Raw genomic sequence first — 23,458 nt, forward strand, 5'->3', positions numbered from 1 at the left:
GAGTGCTCTTAACAGAGGAGGTGGGCGTATGAATAAGGGTGCCTCATCAGATGAGACTAAACTCTCCTTTGTGTATACAGTATTATATTAATTTGACTAATTTAATTTTCATGCATACATTAAGTATTGATATATAAAATAATTTAAATATAAATATTTACTTTAAAATTATATTTAAAAAATTGTTGTTCAGTGAATATTCAAAGAAAATTGTTTTTCACCTTTCATAAAATTAAATGCCTTAAAAAGAGTCCACCTAGCTTTATATATAAAGTGTATTTCTATCGTACCACCTCCTCCTTGGTAGAATACTTTATATGTAAGATTAGGTACTTAAAAATTGAAATCAAAAGATACCATCCTTAATCAAGAACATTAGTGATACCATCCTTAATCAAGAACATTAGTGTATTTTTAAAAGTTCTAAGATTACAGTACAGTAAATGATAACTAGCTCGTGACATCAGCAACTGGAATAGTAAACATGAACAATGACCGAACACAGCTGAAGATATAGCCATTAAGAAGATGAGATTTCCTGCCATGAGGGTATTCCTGCTATTTATGGCTTGCTGTGCGATGAACCTGCCCGAATGGCTTCAAACAGCCTTTCAAATGCTGTAGGCATTGAAGGAGGGGCCCACTTTTTGAGTAAGACTGTTCTTTTTTACTGCACACCAGCAAAATGCATATATAATAAAGAAACAAAACACCCCTGATAAGGAACAAGGAAATAGCCAAACTTATTCTAAATGTTCCCATTTTAACCCACATGAATCACATGAACGGTGAACTTACTGAAAACTGAAAAAAATGAGCACTCACAGTAGCATACTGGCAGTGAGCATGTCACAAACTAAATGGAAAACTGCAAAATAATGAACACACGCAACACAACCACAACATGTCAGAGACGCAAACAATAAACAGATGCTTGTGGATGACAAAATATTGTATGGCACACCACAATAACAGGTAAAACAGGAATATCCTTGGGTTGCAGAGCAGCATAACCAATCCTGAATGAGATACATAGAGGAATGATGCCAACTTTCCTGTCTGGACAAATGGAGTACAAGCTGGATGTGTGCTGTTAATATTTTCTAGTAAGACCTCTCATGCTGGTATGAATGGAGCTGTTTCACATGGAGTTGGGCATTTTATGATTACCAGGTACATAATGACAAACATATGACACAAGAAAGACAGGTCTTTTTATTTCAGTAACTTATATTTTTTGACAAAATCCACTGAAATGTTTATATCTTAGGAAGTAAAGTCAAGATGTCCAATGAGGTGCCATTTCTGTGAAGCTACCTTTCACAGTTCGGAAGAGTTGACTAGCCATGCCCTTGAAGTTCACAAGTCTTCAGATGTTAAGTTTATGTGCCCTCAGTGTCCAGAGACTTTTCTGAAACTTAATTCAATGACTAGCCATCAGAAAAGGAAGCATCGGGATACTTTACAAAGGTACTAATCTCAGTGTAATTGTAGATTTTTTTGTGATATGTTGAAAATATTTCCACAGTTCATGAATTGCTTTATGTTCCATTAGTTGTTAAAGTATTTTAATGAGAGCAGAGGCATCTTGTTAAATGGAGTAAAATTTTTAAGAATGAACATTTTGCAATATAGTAAAGAGCTCTGATTTTGCAGTACTGTACAGATTTTTAAAGTATGATGGTTGGAAAGTAAAGATTTTTGAGTTGAACATTACCTAGCAGAGGTTAGAAGTGTGTGTTATAATAATAAGTTCCTCTGGTGTGAATGTATGGTTTGATTTGATAAAATTCTCTTTATTTTCAGCTGCCCCAAATGTAAGAAACTATATCCTGCCCACTACTTATGGACTCGACACATGCTTGTTCACACAAATACCAGACCATTCACTTGTGATGAGTGCGATAAAAAATTTAAAAGTAAAGCAGAGCTTTATAACCATAAAAGAACACACAAACCAAGTGAAGAAAGATATACGCATTGCTGTGAATTGTGTGGGAAAAGGTTAGTAATTTTTTTATAGTCAGATTTAATCGATTTGGAAAGCAGTTACAGCACAGGTATAAATTGCTTAGGGTTATTATTAAATTGTACCATGAAAGTTATTCCAGTTCCAATTTTTAGGAACAGTCAAGCTTTTGCACTGAAATACCAGAGATTATTTTGTGAAACCTGAACCTATGAAAGTGTTCTGGAACCTTTGTGTGGTATTGCCTACTAGATATGACTCATGGCCTTGAAAATAAAAAACAGTCAGCCTTATCTATATGATTAGCTTGTGTTCTGGCATGATTAATTGCAAATGGAAATATTGTATGTCAATCTATAATTATGCAGAAGAGAGAATAAGCTTTCAAGTGATTGAAACTATCCACACTAGCCCATTTTGTGTTGGTGATTTATTTTGTTTCAACTGTAATTGAATACCCTCTTGTTTCCATTAGAATGCTAAAAACATCAGCAAAAAAGCACCATATTTCAGGAAAAAGCAAAACTCGGTTAAATCTTAAAAATATTCTGTATTCACTATAATCCATGTCCAATCCAGGCAAAGTGATTTATAATCATTCCTACCATCAGTGTCTTTGTTAAGTTTTTCACTATTGCCATCAAGCTTTATCAGGTCTGATAACAACAAAGATCTATGGTTGAGAGGCTGTTGGTGTTTGTGGGTGACTTGAACTAGTTGGATATTGAAAAGATGGCTGAGGAAAGATTTCTTGTGATGTGGAAGGCTGAAGAAAGTCAAGATTTGCATGAGAGGAGACATTGGTTGATGAATGATGGCAAGATGTTTCCCCCCCCCCCAACATCTCTTCATAGAGCCATGGGGTAGCACAGGTAATTAGATATTATAGTGCTATTCCTCAGAGATTTAAGACTGATGTTCTTCAGAAAGTTAATGGCATCTTCAGACTTGTGAGGATGCCCCAAATACAGTAATGTCTAAGACATTTGGAGTTTCTGCTTCTGTCTTGGAATCTTGCTCAATCACCCTCAACTCCTCAGTGGTCAGTGGCTTTCTGTGACCTTCAGGCAGCTAGGCAACATCCCCTTCATCCTCCTAATCTTACAACAATTTAATAATGTCCTTATTGATGTTCTTAGGGAAACCCATGAAGTCATGGACTAACTCAGGGCCACATCTTTGTTTAGATGATGTTGATGTAGACGGCTGGATCTCATCTCAAGCATAGTAATAAAAATCGACCACATGCTTCGTGTTACAGTTCCTCCAATATTCATTCAAAGTTTTGTCGGGGCTAGTAGTCCTTGAACATGGAGATGATGCCTTAGCCCACAGGAAGATGAGGCGTGATCTTATAAGGCAAGAATACTTTGATATACATATTCACACTAATCCTGTATGGCCTTGGGGTGACTTCAGAGCATTATCTATGAGGAGGAGTAGGAATGTCTTCAGAATTTCATTCTAGGTGGAGCACTGCTCTAGACCTTAAAAAGATAATCAACCTTTAAGTTAAAATTGATTGCTGTTGACTTCCTCTCCTTAGAGATGGGTTTCCATATTACATGGAGCTGCTGCTTGAGAAATCCCTGAAGTGGCCTAGGATTCTTTTGAATGTCAAATCAGAAGGTTATTAGCTTCAGTTTTAACAAGGGTCAAACAGTCCATAACATTCTTGAACACTTTTGTAATCCTCTCATCCATTGCAATGAGTGTCTTGTCAAATTTTTTCCTTCAAAGGCTGGTCTTGTTCTTGTTCATGATGTGTGATCTCTAGGAGCATCTTGATAGTCCCCTTGCCAACATTGGCAACTTTCCTAGCTTATATTGAAAAGAAAAATTGTGCTTCAGAGCCTTTGTAGCAGCCATGGTTTACTACATGTTCCCTTGTAGTCTGGTCCTCTAACCCCACCTGTGAGATAGAAAAACAAAAATATTTTAGTACAGTACTATATTTAAAATTCTATAAGATGACCAATGTTTGGCTTAGTATATTAGGTTTTACTCTAGCTTTTGTTTCTAAGTATTGTAGGTAACAAACAAAAAATATGTCCAGATGTGTAAAATACAGGTCACCTTAAAGTAGAAATGATACATAATTCCTGCTGGCTGTTTGATACCCTGAATGCTTAAGTGTAGGTTATAATTTGGAATCTTTTATTAAACAACATTATTAATGCCAGTTACGCTCTTTTCAAAAACGATTCCTTCACCTGCTGTTCTTCCAGAGAGTATGTAGCCCCTGACGCTCTGGTGCTAAGAACAAAAAAATGAGATGAATAGAAGACAGGCCAGCTGCCCCTCAATAAGTCCTGTAGAAGAGGCAACAAACTTAGTACTGTATATGGCTAAGCTAAACGCAAATTTTACTTCAGTGAAATTCTCAGAGCTAGACAACTATGTATTCTTGGAAGTTCCAAGGATCTAATTACTTGAAACTGAGCTTAGTATCGAGTCAGTGGAGGCATATTTTCAGACTTTCAAAAGTGGTATTTATGTGTTAGGAAATAGAGTAATAATGTTTTGTTTTTTCTATAAGAAAAGTCTCAATTGTAATGTTTCTTTGGAAATTACCAATTGCTCACTGTGTATGATGATTTGTTTCGTATTTTAAGTTCCCCATTTTTGGCAGGTTTACACAAAAAGCTAATCTAGAGAGTCACTTACGGCTGCACACTGGCAGGCGCCCATTTTCTTGTGAATTCTGTGACAAAAGCTTTTCTCAAAGAGGGAACATGGAGGAACACAGAAGAATCCACACTGGGGAGACACCTTTTGTTTGCGACATATGTGGCATAAAGTAAGTTTATCACAATGTTTTATCCTAATTAGTTAGTTCTTCATCACCTATTATTGTATTTTGATGTACTATGATTTATTTTTTATTATATATTGAATAGGTGCCATGTCACTTGTAACCTATGACTTATTGTGAAGGAAAATTGTATTTACCAGTGAGGTCTTGGAAGTCATTGTTTATATTACATGTATTACCATTGTTTATAGTCACTTTGGGTTAGGATTGCTTATGGGTGGAATTTGGTTAGGACAACCTTGACAAAGCTGCTGTTGAGTGTGTAAAAATGGTATGTAACCAACACTCAAATGATAATCATTCTGTGTTTTGAGTATAGTTTTATACTGTGAAATCATCTTTAAACTATAAACTTATGAACCTTAAAGACGGTTCTGTACTTTATTAATTTACAATTTACAGATGTTATTTTGGATTTGAGATGGGGTGCTTTGAAATGACAATTTAATTGACTATCTGGAACAAGATTGTTTTTATACCTTTGTTTGCCATGTCCGTTTCTTCTCCCTTATTAAAAATAATGCTGAACCTAGATAAAGAAATGAAAGGATGATGTGTATTGGTCTGGCTCACTGTTTTTTTTGAGATATTTGAACACTATAGTACAGTATAGTTGTTGTATGTAAATACATATACTGTAGAGCTTAGGCTGTAGAATACTTGTGTAATGGAGTCCACTTACAATTCCTTTCTCATGTTTTTTCTTTCACTTAAGGTACAGAAGACAAGGCCAGTTAGCTGTGCATCAGAAGCAACATAAAGGAGAAAAACCGCATAAATGCAGATATTGTGATAAACAGTTTTTGCGAAAGCAAGTTCTTCGGAAACATGAGCACGTACATACGGACACAAGACCATATAAGTGTTCCTTTTGTGAAAAGTCATTTAGGTAAGCAAACTAGCAATATGGTAAGGAAATGTCTTATAAAAGTGTAAAGTATTGCATACTGTTGCTGTCTGCATGTCATATATGGCATTTTTCCACTTGGAATTGGAAATCTCTCTACTTTCATTAGGACTGATTTAGGACATTTTTTGTTTTTGTTTTTTGGCAAGTTCATTTTTTTTGGGATAAAGGGAAAATTTTGCATTGAATAAATTTTTTCATTTAATATACCTGGGTTAAAGAACAAAATTACTTTGAACTCCCTTTACAAATTTAAATATATTAATTTGGTGAGATAGATTAACATGTATGATAACAGGAGTAAAGCATGAAGTTTTTGTAATGTAGCAAGGTATATTTTTGAATAATGAATTACTTAAATCAGTCTTCCATACTGTATACAGTGGGTTTCCCATGAACACCATGGGTGATAGCTCCATGCTGGTAGAATGACAAATAGATCTTGGTGTTTACCCTTATAAGTAACTTAGTTACCAATTTAATTTTAATTGGTCCATTCTAATCACCAGATGAATGAACTTGAATAGATTCAAGGTGTAAAAGATCCTATTGGAAAGGTTAAAATTTTCACTACATGGCTTGTAATTGTGACTTTTCTTGACTACAGTGATCATGAAAAACTAAAAAATATCAAAAGTCAATAAAACGATGTTTATTATAGGCTCAAGTAAAATGAATGGTACTGTATGAGTGGTTTGTTGAGATTCACTTATTAAAATGTAGTTGCTTGCTGTTTATTATGATGCACTGTCCCCATTAGGGCTTTAGTGTGCCTTATATGGCACACTGTAAGGGGTACTAAAGGTTCCTACCATGGCTTCTCATTCTCCAGTGTATTGCTTTCTGTCTTAGTCTTTCATTCTTTCCTGTTGGTCTTTTTCTGCTTGAATGATTTTTAATGATTTTTTTATGTGATATCTGCATAATGTTGAAAGAATTATTGTTTTGTACTACTTTAATAGTACTGTATTTGTAGTTTTGATGAGCAGACATGGTAGGATCACATATTTATATTGCTGTTTGAACTTGCATTTTTGTAAATTTGTAAATCATATTAGTTGAAAATTTAATCCTCTTTTATTTTTTAGCATTGAAAGAGCTTTCTTTTGCTTTGATGATCTTATCACAAGGAAATGTTTCTTCTGTTTACAGAGATCAAGGAAAGAGGAAGGTGCATGAACGCCTTCATACAGGAGAGAGACCTTACGTTTGTCAGTATTGTAATCGAGGTTTTTGTGAATCGGGTAATCTCAAGAAGCATCTCAGAGTGCATATGAATTATCATGTAAAGCATTCAAGTTCAGAACCCAGTGATGTCCAGGGAGGACCTAACCAATCACCTGTTGAAGCAACAGTCAGCTCAACCACTGTTGCATGCAATGCTTCCAGTCACAGTATAAATGCAGGGTCAGCCCATTTCACAAATGAATGCGTTACACCGTCCCAGATCCTTCTAGTGCCTGAGTCCATAGTATTCACTGCACAGGGAAGTCACTTGTCATCAGACACAACACAAACATTAGATTCTTCAGTACCTCTTCAAATAGGTGGGCCTGTTTCTGGAAACACTTTGATTACTCATCGTCCAATTGATGAAGCAAATCGGGAGAATGGAGACGGAGAAGAGGAGTATAGAGTCAGTTCCTCAGTGCCACTGCAATCTGTAACCTGGGCTTTATATCAAACATAAGTTAAATTTTTGTTATAGGGGCTTTAAGATGAGTTGAAGTATTGCATTTTTGTGTTGTTTGTATAGCTTTGTGGATAAACAAATGCATTTATGTTCATGTTCACAGGATTAATGTACAGTATTGTGATTTAATATGGTGTACATTTGTTTCTATGGGAATACAAACCATCACCTTTATGTAGTAGTATCTTTCAGCGCTATCTGGAAACTAGTTAAACCTGTGAGCAGGGGAGTATCCCCCACTCACAAACTGTCGCCTTCACTTTTCTTTCAGCCGCCATGAAGTTACGTCACTTTTAGGGACATTGTTGCCCTTGTGGGCAGTTTATGTCGCCTGTAGCGACAAAGGAGGAAGAAGGACGAAGCATTCACTGGCTTCATCATTTGGGGATGTGCCCTTGGTGAACCCACAAAACCCATCTAGCTCCTCCTTACCAACATCATTGATTCCTCTTCCCTCTTTAAGTTTTCTCCCTCAGTGGGGAGAAACACTAAGCTTAAGCATAAGACTGATCTCACCCTCTCACTTGAGGACATAACTGCTTCTGATGGAGGACCTCCATTAGTACCTGTGTTGCCCTTGGATAATTCTGACTTAGACACTGATGCACCTGTTTCCCACAGAAGGATGTCACTGCAGTATCTCAGGAAGACATGGCCTTCCCTTAATATCCTGGGAGCCTGTCAATCACTCCCATCTTGGACAACCTGGATGAGGAGAAGAAAGCTCTCAAAACTTGAGCCCTCCAGTACCATCCTGTATGTATTTCTTTTGCTGTCCTGGCTTCTGTTTCCATTAAGGAAGGGGATCTTCCTGCAGCAGTGGTTCTTCCAGCAGCAGACCCTCTGGTTCCTGATACTTCAGTAATGTCTTTGGTTCTGGCTTCAGCCAGCTGTCGGGTGTGTGAGGCTAGCGTGTCTGGCACAGGGAAAGGGAAGATGCCCCAGCAGTGCTCTCCCCCCATCACCCTTTTCCTCCTCGTCGTTTTTGTCAGATTCATCTGCTGTCTGGTCAGTAGCTGATTTCCATTTCATAATTTTGTTGATATTGATTTTAAGGCCAATATTGGCACTTTCCCAAACGAGCGCTGGTTCTCATTTCATTCCAACTTCTGTGTTCGTGCTGATTATTGATACAGCTGTACCTCGAAAAGTCTCAAACTTCTTTGATGAGAGACAGGTGCTATATTTTCCATAAGTACTGCAATGGAAGGGTCTGAGGAAGCATTGGTTATGTACAGGTCATATAGAAGATTATTCTTTATAGTTTCCTTACCTGTTGCAGGTTGATTAGGTCATTAGTCTGCCTGTTAAATGGTTGCTCATTTTTCCAGGTTTGAATCTTAGTCTTGTTGTGGCTTTGTTGGTGTTTGGCGACTGAAAAGTTTTTAACCTTCACTGCTAAATTTTAATCATTATGCAACAGTCTCCTTAAGTAGTATGTGTTACAATGTGAAGAATATGTTTGCAAGTTAAACTTGATCTATATATAGGTGGAGATAAAAAAAAGCCATTTTGCACTAGTGCAGTTTAAATAACCTGCTCTGTCTCGGTTTTCTGTGTATGCAAGAAATATCATTATAATGTATAGGTGGTCTTAGTTGATGCAAAGGTGTGGGAGTTGCTGTCTGAAGGAGGTAACTGAATTTGTGTGCGCGAATTGATATTCTACTTGTTATTTAACCATGTTAAAGATGTCTTAATAGAAAGGTTTATATTTAGGGCTGATTTAGTAGAAATCTCTGCTAAAAAGTATGGAATTGTTGTCCATTATTCTGATAATTTTGTGACTGGAAATGTAATGTTTGCTGTGTACCAATTGCCGCATTGAAGATACAGGTACGCTAGAAGACCGATAGTTCCTATATCTCGGTCATGATCTCTCGTATTCCAGATATAAAACTGGAATACATACACCTGCCTCTGTTTCAGCTTTGTAATTTTACATAACTGTACTTTGATGTATATATAAATATTGAAATTCTTAAGAATATTTTTGTACGTTTTGTGTATACTTGACTGCTGAAAATAAAAAAAGTACACAGTATGAATATTTGGTGTTTTAACTGTAACTACCTTGGCTCAGGGAGTCGAAGGTTAATATTAGTGTAGGAACAATCGAGAGTCAATGTTGAAGCACCAATTCCCCTCTGATCACCGCCTCATTCAAGTTTGTTGAGGAAGAGCTTTGATAGAGCTACTGTGGACTTCTAGAACGGCGACAACCCACGTGCGAGTGCATCAACAGCGCGTCTGTGCAAATGCCTTTTGATCATGTATGTATTTTAGCGTGATCATCTGGTAATGGCCACTGGGTGTTACCATACCATCTAATAAATACAAGAGAAAGGGATCGTTCTGCCAACTTTTACGTCCTTCATAACGTAAGCTGACAGGGTTATATTCATCGGTAACAGCCAGCCTCAGTTTTCAGGCTGACCGTTACCGATCAATAAGACCTGTCAGCTTACGTTATGAAGGACGTAAAAGTTGGCAGAACGATCCCTTTCTCTTGTATTTATTAGATGGTATGGTAACACCCATTGGCCATTACCAGATGATCACGCTAAAATACATACATGATCAAAAGGCATTGCGCAGACGTGCTGTTGATGCACTTGCATGTGGGTTGTCATCTTTCTAGAAGTCCACAGTAGCTCTACCAAAGCTCTTCGCTCGACAGACTTGAATGAGACAGTGATCAGAGGGGAATCGGTGCTTCAACATTGACTCTCGATTGTTCCTACACTAATATTAACCTTCGACTCCCTGAGCCAAGGTAGTTACAGTTAAAATGCCAAATATTCATACTGTGTACTTTTTTTGTTTTCAGCAGTCAAATACACAAAACGTACAAAAATATTAAGAATATCACTATTTATACATACATCAAAGTAGAGTGTGTAAAATTACAAAGCTGAAACAGAGGCAGGCGTATGTATTCCAGTTTTAGATCTGGAGTACGAGAGATCATGACCGAGATATAAGAATTATCGGTTTTCCAGAGTACCTGAATCTTCAATGCGGCAATTGGTGCACAGCAAACATTACACTTCCAGTCACACAATTATCAGAATAATGGACAACAATTCCATATTTTTTTAGCAGAGATTTCTACTAAATCAGTCCTGATACCTTTCTATTAAGACATCTTTAACCTGGTTAAATAACAAGTAGAATATCAATTTGCACACACAAATTCAGTTACCTCCCTCAGAAAGCAACTCCCAGACCTTTGCATCAACTATGACCACCCATACATTATAATGATGTTTCTTGTATACACAGAAAACCAAGAGACAGAACAGGTTATTTAAACTGCACTAGTGCAAAATAGCTTTTTTTTTTTTTTTATCTCCACCTATAGATCAAGGACATAAAAGTTGGCAGAACAATCCCGTTCTCTTGTACAGGCAGTCCCCGGTTATCGGTGGGGGTTCCGTTCTGACGGCATGATGACAACCGAAAATTAGCGATTTTTTGGTTATCAGCATCTCTGTTGGGTATGTATTGGTGCTAATACCCAGTTATCAGTGCAGATAAGCAGAAATCAGTGATTTTCAGCGCCAAAAATTGCTGATTTTCGTCACTAGAAAGTGCTGTAAGTGGGTCGCCAATAACCGGGACTGCCTGTGTTTAGATGGTATGGTAACATCGTTTGCTGTTAGCATGGTAATGGCCAACGCACTGCACAGATGTGCTGTTGATGTACTTGTACATGGGTTGTTGGGTTTCTAGAAGCCCACAGTAGTTATATCGAAAAAACTCTTAGCTCGACAGAATTGAACGAGACAGTGACTGGAAGGGAATCAGTGCTTCAACGTGGCAAGGCCATAGACCATCCCGTTCTCTTCCCAAACTTTCATGTGAGCAAGGTCAATGGTCCGTTCCTGGACACACCATCCTGAGACAACTTCCACACCTCCCCGTGCGAAGGCCATGTGTCAATATACGTCCATGCTGTCACATCCGCCATGCAAACTTGATTTCTCCTAGAGCCTGAATGGCCGACTGGATTGAATTAACCGCAACTACGTGTCTTCACGGGCGAGGACGTGACAGGACATTCATGGGAGCTGGAACAACGATCAGAGAGCCTCATGGGAGAGCATGAACAGGGAAGAGTGCAGGAATGATGGAGACTGTCACAGATGTGCGAGCAATGAGGTGACAATGGCCTAGGCTGGACACATGTACGAGGCTTTGCAGAATCTGTCATGTCCGTCATATGATAGCGGGACCCAGAGGGAAATGGCTGAACTTCCAAAGCCTTCACTACACGGGATTCTTGACTGGAGCCTTGTCATCCTTCCTACGAACAACAATGTGGGGATTGGGGAAAGACAACTCTGCCGTAGATTTCCCAATCACCAATCTCTGCTTGGAGTGAAATGCTGAAGGACGAGAAGTGGCTGGAAGTGACACCCCTTCATCAGTGAGATGGCCATGAGCTGGAGTGGGAGAACCATGGCCGTGGTTGGGCAAAGATGGAGAAAAAGAGAAGGAAGATTGCTAAGCTTCTTCTTCACAACACGGGTGAACTTCTCTCAAAAAACGATGTTGACTGTCAACCACTGCTTTCATGAGACCTTCAGAAGATGGATCCTCAGTAAAAGTCACCACTGCAGTAGAGGGTCCAAAGCTCTGCGAGGAATACGCTGCCGACTGAGCAGAAGAAGAAGCCACCACCACAAAAGGGGTTACAAACTTCGGAGAGTGATACACTGCCGACAGATCTGTATTCCGGAACTGTAGGTCTACAAAGCGAACAGGTTAGTCGCTGCAGCCACTGACCCAAAACGCTAGTCAGGGCACACCAAAGGCTGATGTGGCATCACTGGTACAGTCAAGGGGAGAGCAGCAGGGCTGGTAACTGTTGAGGTGGATGACACAGGAATGCGAGAGAACAGGAAAAGGGACAACAGGCCACTGTAGGTTGGTACCCCTGGAAGGCCTAGAGAAGCCCAGATGCCAGCCATCTTCTGAGGCTCTGAACCTGAAAAAGAACAAGATGGCACCGCCTCCTCCCTCACCGAGGGGAAACCCCCCCCCAAGGAAATTGTGTAGTCAAAAAGAAAATTGTTCATGAAAAGGTTTTTTGGAACAAGTAGGAAAAGAATGTTGAAGAGGGAAGTTCTTAAAACCAGGTTAAGAAATGTCTAAAAATAGAACAGATGGCATCAAGAGTTGGAAACTTTACTCCAACTCTCGACAGTTCCGTGAAAAAAGAAAACAGAATACACAAAACAAACACCAAGGAGACAGGTGATGGGTTTCATTTACGAAATTAAGTAAAATGATGTATACTATAAAGAGAAAGGCTCCAAAACTTAAACAGGCTAAAATGAGTCAATATGGCGACCTAGCAAGAATAAGTGAATACTGTATATCATTATTGAGACAAAGAAAAACATACTGAAATGTTTCAATGTATTAATATATGCAAAGTATAAAAAAATATAAACTATATATAAAAACAAAATTCAAACATAGAAGAGATGGTCGAACAGCAGGACAGAGAAATAAAAACATAGAAGAGATGGTCGAACAGCAGGACAGAGAAATAAAAACATAGAAGAGATGGTCGAACAGCAGGACAGAGAAATAAAAACATAGAAGAGATGGTCGAACAGCAGGACAGAGAAATAAAAACATAGAAGAGATGGTCGAACAGCAGGACAGAGAAATAAAAACTGACTGTAGAATTGAATGCACAATGACTTTGTGGGTGGTGATTCCACCCCTACCATTGGTAACTGTTACCATTACCACATTGCAAAAGTTTAACGGCGGGATTTCCAGCTCGCTGAAAGTTAATCCCATGTGTAAAGACCGAGGGTTTGTATTCGTGTAGAAACAACTGATATATCAATGCTTTTGATATATTAATCCTTCAACTAAATTGTATCACTTAGTCAAACAAATGATTAAATTATGAATTAAATGTTTTTAATATATCTTGATTTACTGTAGTTCATTTGCCTTTATTGTACCTAGAGCACCCATGAAAATTGTCTACCTGAGATATCTTTACTAAAAATTACTCTGAAATTGGAATATAAACAATATTCTTTAGACCTACCTTCATAATATTTACCTAGAACATAAATCCAGTTTCATTTTGTATATTTTAACACTAAACATATAAAATATGAGTAAAATATATAAATAAAAATACCTTTGTAATCCTTACCTAAATTATCAATACAGTTTGTACACTAAATTTCTATTTACAAAATAGGGAGTAAAAATATATAAAATATATATCTATCCACTACATACCTTAATGCACCGTATTACTGTACTAATACAAAGTAATGCTAAGTCTTCCTTGCTAAACTGTAAATACAAAAGAATTCTTGCTCAAGAGTTAAATACAGAAGTCCATGCTTGTCAAGAGAAGAAATTTCGGATGAAAAAGTACAGCTAACTTAAGGCTCAAGATGTATTAAAGTGAAGACTACTGTCTATAACAGAACTTTAGAACAAGTAATTCATGATTCTTTGTACTCTGTAGATTTAATGACAATTTTACCTCTTTAAACTGGAAAATAAATGAGAGACGGTCTCTTAGAAGGCAAAGAGCCTAAGTAAGCCTGAAATTCCCTGCATAAGGTATGACATTATACACCCTGAATGTCTTTACAGAGAACTGCAGTCAAGAAATATACTATTACGTGAAATATGAAATAAATATTTTCAACAGCAATGGAATTTGAATAGTGGCTACAAAAGCACCTGCTGAAATGTGATTAATACTCAAAAACCAAAGGTACTTTGAATTAGACTTACACACAGGAGCTGTACTCGGACTTACATGCAGGAGCCGTACTCATCTGACTACTACTATTATAATTATTATTCGGAAGTAGTTACTAGAAAAGATAATAAATTAACAAATTATTATTTATTAAACAAACTAAATCTGCTTGATTTGGTGTCTTTAAAAATCAGAACATGAAAAAGACAAACTCACTAAATACTTAAAGAACTATATTTTTACCATTCCTTCATTTCATATATCATAGGACACTCTTCAATGCAACGTGTTCTTGACTGCTTTGTTTCTCCTTGTGCGATTGTTCAAATGCTACAACTTCAAATGCTTTAATGAGTGATGTTGCTATTTTTTTCCCTCAGAGTGAATTATTTCACTCTGTCAAAACAGTTAAGTAATACATCTTAAGATATTTCAAAACGAAAGCTCAACAAAAATTATGTATGCATTTCTTCAAGGCTAACTTGAGACTTGCATAAGAGCTATCCCATTTTGTAACAGTCTGCAATGATGATGATAATATAATAATAATAATAACTGATGACATTTTGCTTATTCAACTAAAGTCTAATTTACAGCAATTATTTCTTGCTAGAGTGGCTGATTGATATCCGTAACCCTATTCTTCCCAACTGATCTACTGAGGCAAAAACTCTTATAGAATCACAATTACATTGTGCTAATAGTGTGCTAAAAATAATAGTGTTACATGGATAGCAAGTAAATGTTTGATGAACCCTGACCAATGTTAATGCAACACCAAAGTCTGTGGGTGAATTAAAGGTGATTTGATTTACGAAAATTTAGCTCTCAAACCAGGCACTGGGGCACTTTCAGCCACTGAGTGCTTCAGACAGTGAAAAGAAGGAATTAGAGTGGTTGGAGAGCAAGATGGCATCAAGAAAGTGGAAATGGAGGTACAGTAAAATGTTAAAAAAAAAAAAAAAGGGTGCAGCTAGGGGTCTAAGAGAGGCCTAAAACACCCTTTAGTAATGCCTACAATGTACTACGTGAGTGAACTAGAAGTGAACCACCTATATGTACCTAAGTATGAGGAATAATTGTTAGTTTTTACAGCGAGATATCCTATTTATAAAAGCATATATTTTATAGTCTATAGGATATACCTGTACTCTAGGCACATAAATTATGCAGAAATGATTATACTTTTTTGTATTCCATTATACGAACGAATAAGCTCACTTTTTGCATCTTATACAACTTAATCTGTACAAGTGAAATTATTTGTTAAATAAATTTAACAATTTTAAGTGTAACAACTATATAATCAGTTTAAAATGATCACAGTTACTTAAAAATTTCATTACAAAGCATAACACATAAAATTCTTTGAAAAAATTACATCAAATTTACAAAACTAATACAATCATACTGTTTCTTCCATTCAAATATTCCACAGTGTACCATACAAGTATACAACATGTTCAGCACTATCTTCATTGTACAGGTATAAGCATTATAAATTACTTTTAAGACACTTTCTACCTACGTTAATTACTTAATACAGTACATACTTCCAATATCTGGTCATTATTATTATTTCTAAAGAATATGTAGTCTCCTGTTCATGATTCTTATAAAACAAAGTCCACTAAAACTTCACTATTATCAAAAGAGGCATTATAGGGCTATGAACCTATAACCTATAACTTACAACCTATACTGTACTGTACACTGATGTTTCTTACAGGGTGACAGAGAAGAGAAAAAATTCTCTGTAAACGGCAGCATTTTTAAGGTTACTCGCTGAAATGACATTTCAAAATGAAGTATTGTTCAAATCTTAGAAAGTATTATATAATTAACAAAACTACATACCACTACTTACCAGCCTTATCAGGTACATAATTATGATTATTTCTTTATATGCTATTATTTAAAAGATACTTTTAGATAAATCTCTTATACTGAATGGTATGTGTAAAATGAAGGTCAGTTTAGGTTAGAAACTATGTCAAATTGCTGTAGTACTACACAAAAAGTTTTTTCAAATTCAAACAAGCACAAGCAATATACTGTAAATTTTATATCTATTAACATCATAAATCACCCTTTTCATCTATAACTACATAATTCTTCAATTTTGCTTATAGAACTTACATGAAATTCTCCCACCTAGCCACTTAATTTTTAAAACATTACCTTGTTCCAAATTCCACCTCATAATAAAGATGGTATTCTACAGGTGAGCCCTGAGAGAGAGAGAGAGAGAGAGAGAGAGAGAGAGAGAGAGAGAGAGAGAGAGAGAGAGAGAGAGAGAGAGAGAGAGAGAGAGAGAGAGAGAGAGTTCTAGTGCCTGATATCTACTTGCACATTGCTACAAGTCTCATAAAACCAGCACTACAAGACTGGATCAAATTCTCAGGCTCTCTGTTGTATGCAGTTGCTCCTATTAAATTTCAAAGACACTGTAATGCTGATTTGTAATTCACTGGCATCTTGTCTTTGGAAGTTTGGTTTGATTCCTAATGAGCAACATATTAATATTTTGGAAGCTTGAATTGCAAGTCAATGGCCCCTGTGGGCTTGTTCCACATGAAATAGGTTCATCAATCAATAATAATAATAATAATAAAATTAGCAAGTTCATGGTATTTTGTGAGGCACTGTTAGATAATTACAATTATAAAGACAAAACCTACAAAAGATCTATCATAGCAAAGATGAAATCATATACAATACAAATAAACTAGGCCTATGTAACAGCAAAACCTACTAAGTCATGTTAACATAGATAAATTAAAAAAATGAAAACATTGAATGACAGAAAAATTTGCTCAGAAACTAGAGGAAAATAATCTATAAACAATAAATCATAGACTACGGTAAACATGTTTTAAATATCAATAAGCAGCATTACAGAGCATATACAAAATGATTATGAGAAGAAACAGAAAGAGGTTTGGGAACAAGCATGGCCTTTATTCACAAGAGGATCAAGTCATGAACACAAATGAACACAATACTTACAGTGAGATATTCACATCTGAACTGGCTGTAAACTGACTGGCAGGTTTTCTATCCAACGTCTAGAGGGGTACACAAATTGGGTGGCTTTCGAAGTCAACTTTAGACCTGCAAATGTAAGTGAATAAATGAATCATTGTGAATATATGCTCTCCTACGTTAAAGAGGCTGGAAGATCATAAACAGCACTTTACAGCTTTAAGTGATTATGAAAACAACTGGAAATGCATTGGTAATATGGAACATTAAATATCACAGGAAGTTTTACTTAAAAAAGGACTTAGTTCACTTGGGTCATGCTAAGTGCACTCACCTTCAGATATTCTCATTTTTATTGAACTGTAAACTGCTCCACACAGTTCATGAAGATGACATGTTTCTGAATGACTCTTCATTACTCCAAAGGAATGTTTAGAGTTGTTTCAACACAAATAACAATTTCTAATTCATCTGAAGGGCAAAGCTACAAAAACTGTTTTGTGAATAACAGTGTTCCTACAACTGGAGTGAGACTTATAACAAGTAAATTTGTAGTCATATTAAGAAAAAAATAGTCAGGGGACAATATAGCTCTTAATTTTCTCAATAATTAAATTCTCAGCTATTACTAATTAATCCAAGGAAACTACAATAAATTTACACATATAATTCTTAACACATAATAAAAAAACTAATCATATGAAAGACTGGAAATATTTCACTTAAAAAATAGCTAACTTTTCAGTTCCTGAAATTACGACTGAATTCTGAACTTTCTCTGTAGTTAGGATATTCTACCATAAATAAGAACATATCACTGAATTTCTTATATAAAAAGCAGGTAATGATCGTATTGATAAAAGTAACGGTCTTGGATCTCAAATATATTCATTAGCATTCATACCTCAGCCACCATAACAAACAAAATGTTTTATAACCATACAGTACATTCAGTTAATATCAAGCTGAGAAATCCTAAATGAACTATAAGTATTTCCAAAATTTCACTACAAAACCCACAGTGTATTGTGTAAGATGATTCTACATACAATAATGTAAATTTTCACAATCAAATTTCTTATTTGGACACTTACCCACTGTTACATTAGGTTACATTTCCTGCAGTGATAGGCGAGTCAGCATTAAAAAAAAAAAAATCACTTGGCTGACCTGGAAGACTGTCTAGTTCACCTGTTTCTCCACTAGGTGTGTTCGAACACTTTAAGCTCTAGTCAGAATTCTCCTTGACAGCCCACTAAGATGTGGGGAGGCTGGGCTGGATGTCAATAAGCATCCAAATAAGAAATTTTATTATTTGAAAATTTATATTATTTTGGGATGAACCTTACCTACTGTTAAATTACGCTAAGAACCAATTGATTCCCACATTGAGAAAGGGAAATGAATTTCTATCACCGTGGGTAGTGCAGCTAGACAAAATTCCACTCAGCAAAGAAAAGGACTAAGAGCTTCTTGTACAAAACCAAAAACCCAAATTCTTACCTGATCTGGAACCCTCTCTGGGTAATACTGCCACCAGAAGGTGGATTCCATTCAGGGTGCAAGGCACTCGTGTGTGCAGCTAAGAGTAGCCTTGCAGAGAAAACCGCTTCTTCTTCAGCCAGCATGGAAGAAGTGGCGTGATTGGGCCCCTGTGCCTGGGTCCAAAACCCCAAAACCAAACGACAGAATAAACAAGAAATACCAATGATACAAAGGTACGCTCCTGTACAACAAAAGTACCTTCATGCTTTCTACAAACCAAAACCAGGATAAAATAAAGAACCTAAAAGGTAGCTCTTTCTTTCAGTTCAGGAAAAGACTTTACCCACTACTGCTAAGGGCTTTACAGTTTTCGAATGTGATTTCTACGTTTTAAGTTAATGAGCAGCAAAAACCGAATTGCACTTCCACTGTGCTGCATTAATTACGTCCTCCAGTGACAAATTTTTCAAAAAACTAAAAGATGTAGCAACTGCCCACACACTATGAATATTTACCTTCAATAAAGATAAAATATTTAGAGACAATTCTTCATGAGATAGTTTTATCAAATGCCTAACAAAAAAGGACATTGGATTCTTAGATATTGGAGTGTTAGGCTTCCTAACCCAACAAAACAAATGATTAACTTTGCCTCTTAGAAGCTTTAACCTGTCTAAACAGATTTTAATAGTCCTCACAGGACAGAGTAGAGCCTCTTCTTCATACCCAACCAAAGACGTTAAATTAGGAATCTTTACCGTTCTCGGCAGAAGCTTAGCCTTAACATCATTCTCTGCCCTGAACAAAGGCAGAAATGATAAAATGGCATCTCCTTTACAGAAACCTGCCTTGTAGGAGAATGGTATTTAATAATGGTGTCTCCATCTTGGCATGGGGATATACTTATTCAAAAGACTGACTTTCATTCTTCGGTCAGATGAAATGACCTAAATAAGGTTAACAGTCCACTTCAGCACTGCAGAATCAACTAGCATTTGTTTTATTTCTGAGTCCAAGGTTCCCCACATAGAGCAATACCATCTGCAGATCACACCTTTCTGGGTGGCTGAATTGTCTTGTACTCTAATGAGAAATTCTTGGGTGGATGGGTGTACAGTTTAAGTCCATACACCAGCATCAAGAAGGGAACTCAGTGCCACATATCTATACAATACAGAAAATAATCAAGTACCATATTTGTTCTATGGATCTCCAAGACCGATGGTTGTGAGAAGGGTTGTGGAGCAATCAGTCAGAAAAGCAGTAGAAATGGAAACAATAGGACAAAGACCCGTAGGAAGGCACCTCAAATCAAGATTACACATGACACGGTAGACCACAGGAATTAACACAAACTCTACAAGAGACACAAGTCAACAGAAACCTCATTTCAGGCCTAATCCCATGGAAAAAGGAACCTGATGCCAATACGTAAACTAAGATATCGACGATTTCTTATGAAAGAAATCCCTATTTCACTCTACCAAAGTGACCTGCATCCATACATTTCCAGACTGTGACTAATAGTAAGAAATCCCTATTTCACTCTTCCAAAGTGACCTGCATCCATACATTTCCAGACTGTGACTACACTATTATCATTACCATCTACTAATTGTGACGACAAACCAAATACTTGTCAGCTGTCAACTGATTGCCTCTAGCTGTCATGTCACCAATAACTGTTACATAAAATAAACCCTAAAATAACTATTGGAAGTACCCATAAAATGACCATCTGTTTCAAAATAACAAAAAAACCATAAATAAAATAATATTAAGTACAGTGCAAACAGATGAGAACAAAAGAAAACATAAGAGAAATGTCAAAATAACTCCAAGAAAGAAGCTTGGCACTTTAAGGCATCAAAAACTCCCTAACTCTGAAGCATCAGCCTCAGTGAAAATGACAGCAGCAGAAGACAGTTACAATATCTACTCGGTAGTGAAAAACAACTACTTGGTAAAATGTGGTACATTTACAGCACTAATAAATCAGAATACATTAATTTGTGTCATATACAATCTTAATATTCATATCATTCTTGAGCAGGTTCAGTGCCCATTTACCTATACAATGACACCATGCCTAAGTTGGACATGGCACGGCAAACAAAAGAGATGCTGTGCATAACTTACACAACAAAGGCAAACATCAGTGATACCCTGGAAGTAGTTCTCACTTAGCAAAAGATGTGATTGCAGAATGTGATTGTATACTGTACACCACCTGGTTGTTACTGAAACTGGACTACAGCCATGAGACTGTCCCATGGAGAGACTAGGTTTATATAATTGGCCTCTGGCAAACAGCATATACCCAGTTCTGCAAACATGGCTGGCCAGCCCTTAAGAGTAAGATTGGCTGCCATCTGATAAAACCAATTTCTTTTGGTAATAATCTACAGCAGTCTATTGACTCATGAAACCAGTAACCTGTCATTTCCTCGAAGCAATACTAACTACCCAAAAACTCACATCTGACCCATGATGAAGCCACTTCCCTGACATAACCTGATGATAAACTCAAACCATCCTCCTCCCTTTCTGTATTTTATTAAGCTAATCATTAATCATCCTACTGGCATAGAAATGTGAATAATTTCATGGTTGCTAATCCAGACAACAAGCTTTGGGGTTACTAGTAAACAAAGATCACGGCTAGGCATTTGATATGTCACTTGTTTATTCCTTACTTAGGCTATTGTTATCCACTACTAGGCTAGAGATAATTTAATCTGACTCAATGGAAAATGTAATCTGGTTCTCATGTAACAGAATCAGAGCCATTTAAGGGCATGAACATTTTTATGTCTATAACTGCTGCTACTGGGGACAAGTCAGGACCAATTCGTATCTCATTCCTACATCTGGGACAACCTTTATCTCATATACATCTGTTGAGAGACAACCTCGACAACCTTAGCTCTTGATTCCACAAACACACTGTCACTTTCACGCCTAATTTTAAAATACAGTACCACCTCAATTTAACAGACAATTTAGGGATTTGGCACTTCTGATAAGTAACAAGGTCCATGAAGTAACAAAAATCCTATATCACAGCTTGCGCTTGAATATTTCATGGATATCTTGTAACTATCAGTAATTCCGCATGGTTACTAACCTAAACCAGCCTGTACCTTACACCTGACATGCACTTTATGAGACATATCTAAAAACGTATGCCTGAAATGGTAGCATAGGGAAAATAATTGTAATGTGGTAGTCTTAAGTAAATAAGTCCAATAATGAAGTCCATCAAGTTGAGACGTTACTATCAACTTTTTTATGGTTACAATTCCATCAGAGAGAGAGAGAGAGAGAGAGAGAGAGATACTGGATAGACCCAGTTCTTATCTTGCAATGAAGCAGGGAGCCTAACCTCAAGCAATGAATCTGATACCAAAGACCATGCCAGTCATAAATATCTATACGAAAACACTGAACATGTATTTTATAATGTGTTTTACTGCACTGTGGGATGATATAAAAAAGCTGGAATATAAAACTTAGGCCTAAGGCCAAGAGCTGGGACCTATGAGGTCATTCAAGTCTGAAAAGAAAATTGAAAGTAAAAATGGCTGGAAATGTGTAACAAGAGGAAAACCTATGAGTTGCATCATGCAACTATTGTTAAGAGAGGGTGGAAAGTAAGATGGAAGACAGATTATATGAGTGGAGGTACTGGAAAAGGCATGAAAGAGGTTGCAGCTAGGGGCCAGAGGGACACTGCAAAGGACTTGAAAGTAATGCTTACAGTGCACCGCATGAGATACACTGACAGAACATATTGCCTAGAGGGTACTGCACTGTAGGTAACGCAACCTTACCTAAGCAGTTACACGAGACATATTACGGATATCATATCACCCCTAAGACAGTTGTTAAAACTTCAAATGGATCAACATACTTTAACTTTTATAAATATAGTTTCTATGATACAAAGTTAACCAACTATGTAAGTACTGCCGGCAGCATTTAAAAATCCTTAAACACTAGGGTAACAAGTACCAGTATCTTCAAGTTATACAAAATAAATTTCACTGCTGAAAATATAAATCCACATGGCACCACTGCTAGGACCATGTAAACATTTCATATCAGTACTGACCTAACCCCACCAGCCAGCTGTGCAGTTTCCGAGTGCAAAGCTATACAACCCTTGAGATTTTGCTTTTAGTGCATAACCAGTAATAGTTTTCAACACTTGGATGTAACCTCACAGGTGGTACAATCAAACAAAATTTGTTGAAAAATCCAAAACCTTTTTTTGAAAAGCATAGATTCATGGGCTAAATAAACATAACCTTGGTAAATAAACATAAAGGAGACAGCCACACAAAGATATCATTTATAAATACAATTTCTAAGCTAAACAATACAGAAGAAGATTGAACAGAATGTAACACTGGTGAGATAAGCTGACAAACTGACCGAGATAATGAGAAATTTGCCGTCTTTTGCCCACGTTTTTACATTCATCCCCGAGGGGCTGGTGCTAAACAGGTAGTCCTGAAGAGCTTCTGCCATGTATGGCACCAGCCCCTGAACGATGAATGTAAAAATATGAACGGAAGACGGCAAATTTCTCATAATCTGTTTGGCTAATTTTAAAATTATCTCACCTGTACTGCACATTCTTTGGAGGCTTGAATTTCAAGTCAATGGGCCCACAAATTCAAGTCAATGGGCCCTCTGGTGGGCTTGTTCCTTATGAATATAGAACCGGGAACGTGATTTCGAATGAGGAAAGCAGAGTCAACTAATATTTACCGCAAATAAGTTGTATTTCGGCAACACTTTGGCAACACCTCACAAATACTAGTCCTCTGTTTATTTACATT

General features: G+C 36.8%; 1 protein-coding gene and 1 long non-coding RNA gene across 7 annotated transcripts in view; one reads left to right on the forward strand and one right to left on the reverse strand.

The window, feature by feature from the left end:
* The window catches only part of LOC136844323 (uncharacterized), a 24,546-nt gene extending 15,112 nt beyond the window's left edge, over nucleotides 1–9,434 (forward strand). For all 4 annotated transcript variants that reach the window (XM_067113300.1, XM_067113299.1, XM_067113301.1 and 1 more), the window contains 5 exons: nucleotides 1,271–1,470; nucleotides 1,807–2,004; nucleotides 4,602–4,769; nucleotides 5,500–5,673; nucleotides 6,844–9,434. In XM_067113300.1, coding sequence (XP_066969401.1) covers nucleotides 1,271–1,470; nucleotides 1,807–2,004; nucleotides 4,602–4,769; nucleotides 5,500–5,673; nucleotides 6,844–7,381 — 1,278 coding nt within the window. In that variant the 3' untranslated portion in view covers nucleotides 7,382–9,434. The remainder of the gene's footprint in view (nucleotides 1–1,270; nucleotides 1,471–1,806; nucleotides 2,005–4,601; nucleotides 4,770–5,499; nucleotides 5,674–6,843) is intronic.
* On the reverse strand, nucleotides 1,213–23,458 carry LOC136844324 (uncharacterized). 3 transcript variants are annotated; one of them, XR_010854817.1, is made up of 4 exons: nucleotides 23,388–23,458; nucleotides 17,151–17,255; nucleotides 4,183–4,281; nucleotides 1,213–3,881 (listed from the first exon to the last, which is right to left on the reverse strand). It is a non-coding gene; the product is annotated as an uncharacterized lncRNA (long non-coding RNA). The 3 variants fall into 3 exon arrangements; XR_010854819.1 differs by lacking the exon at nucleotides 23,388–23,458 and adding an exon at nucleotides 23,240–23,381 and having other exon boundaries at nucleotides 2,001–3,881; XR_010854818.1 differs by lacking the exon at nucleotides 4,183–4,281 and having other exon boundaries at nucleotides 2,001–3,881; nucleotides 23,388–23,451.

This window comes from Macrobrachium rosenbergii, chromosome 12 (assembly GCF_040412425.1).
Source record: "Macrobrachium rosenbergii isolate ZJJX-2024 chromosome 12, ASM4041242v1, whole genome shotgun sequence".
In the NCBI taxonomy this organism is placed as follows: Eukaryota; Metazoa; Arthropoda; class Malacostraca; order Decapoda; family Palaemonidae; genus Macrobrachium; species Macrobrachium rosenbergii.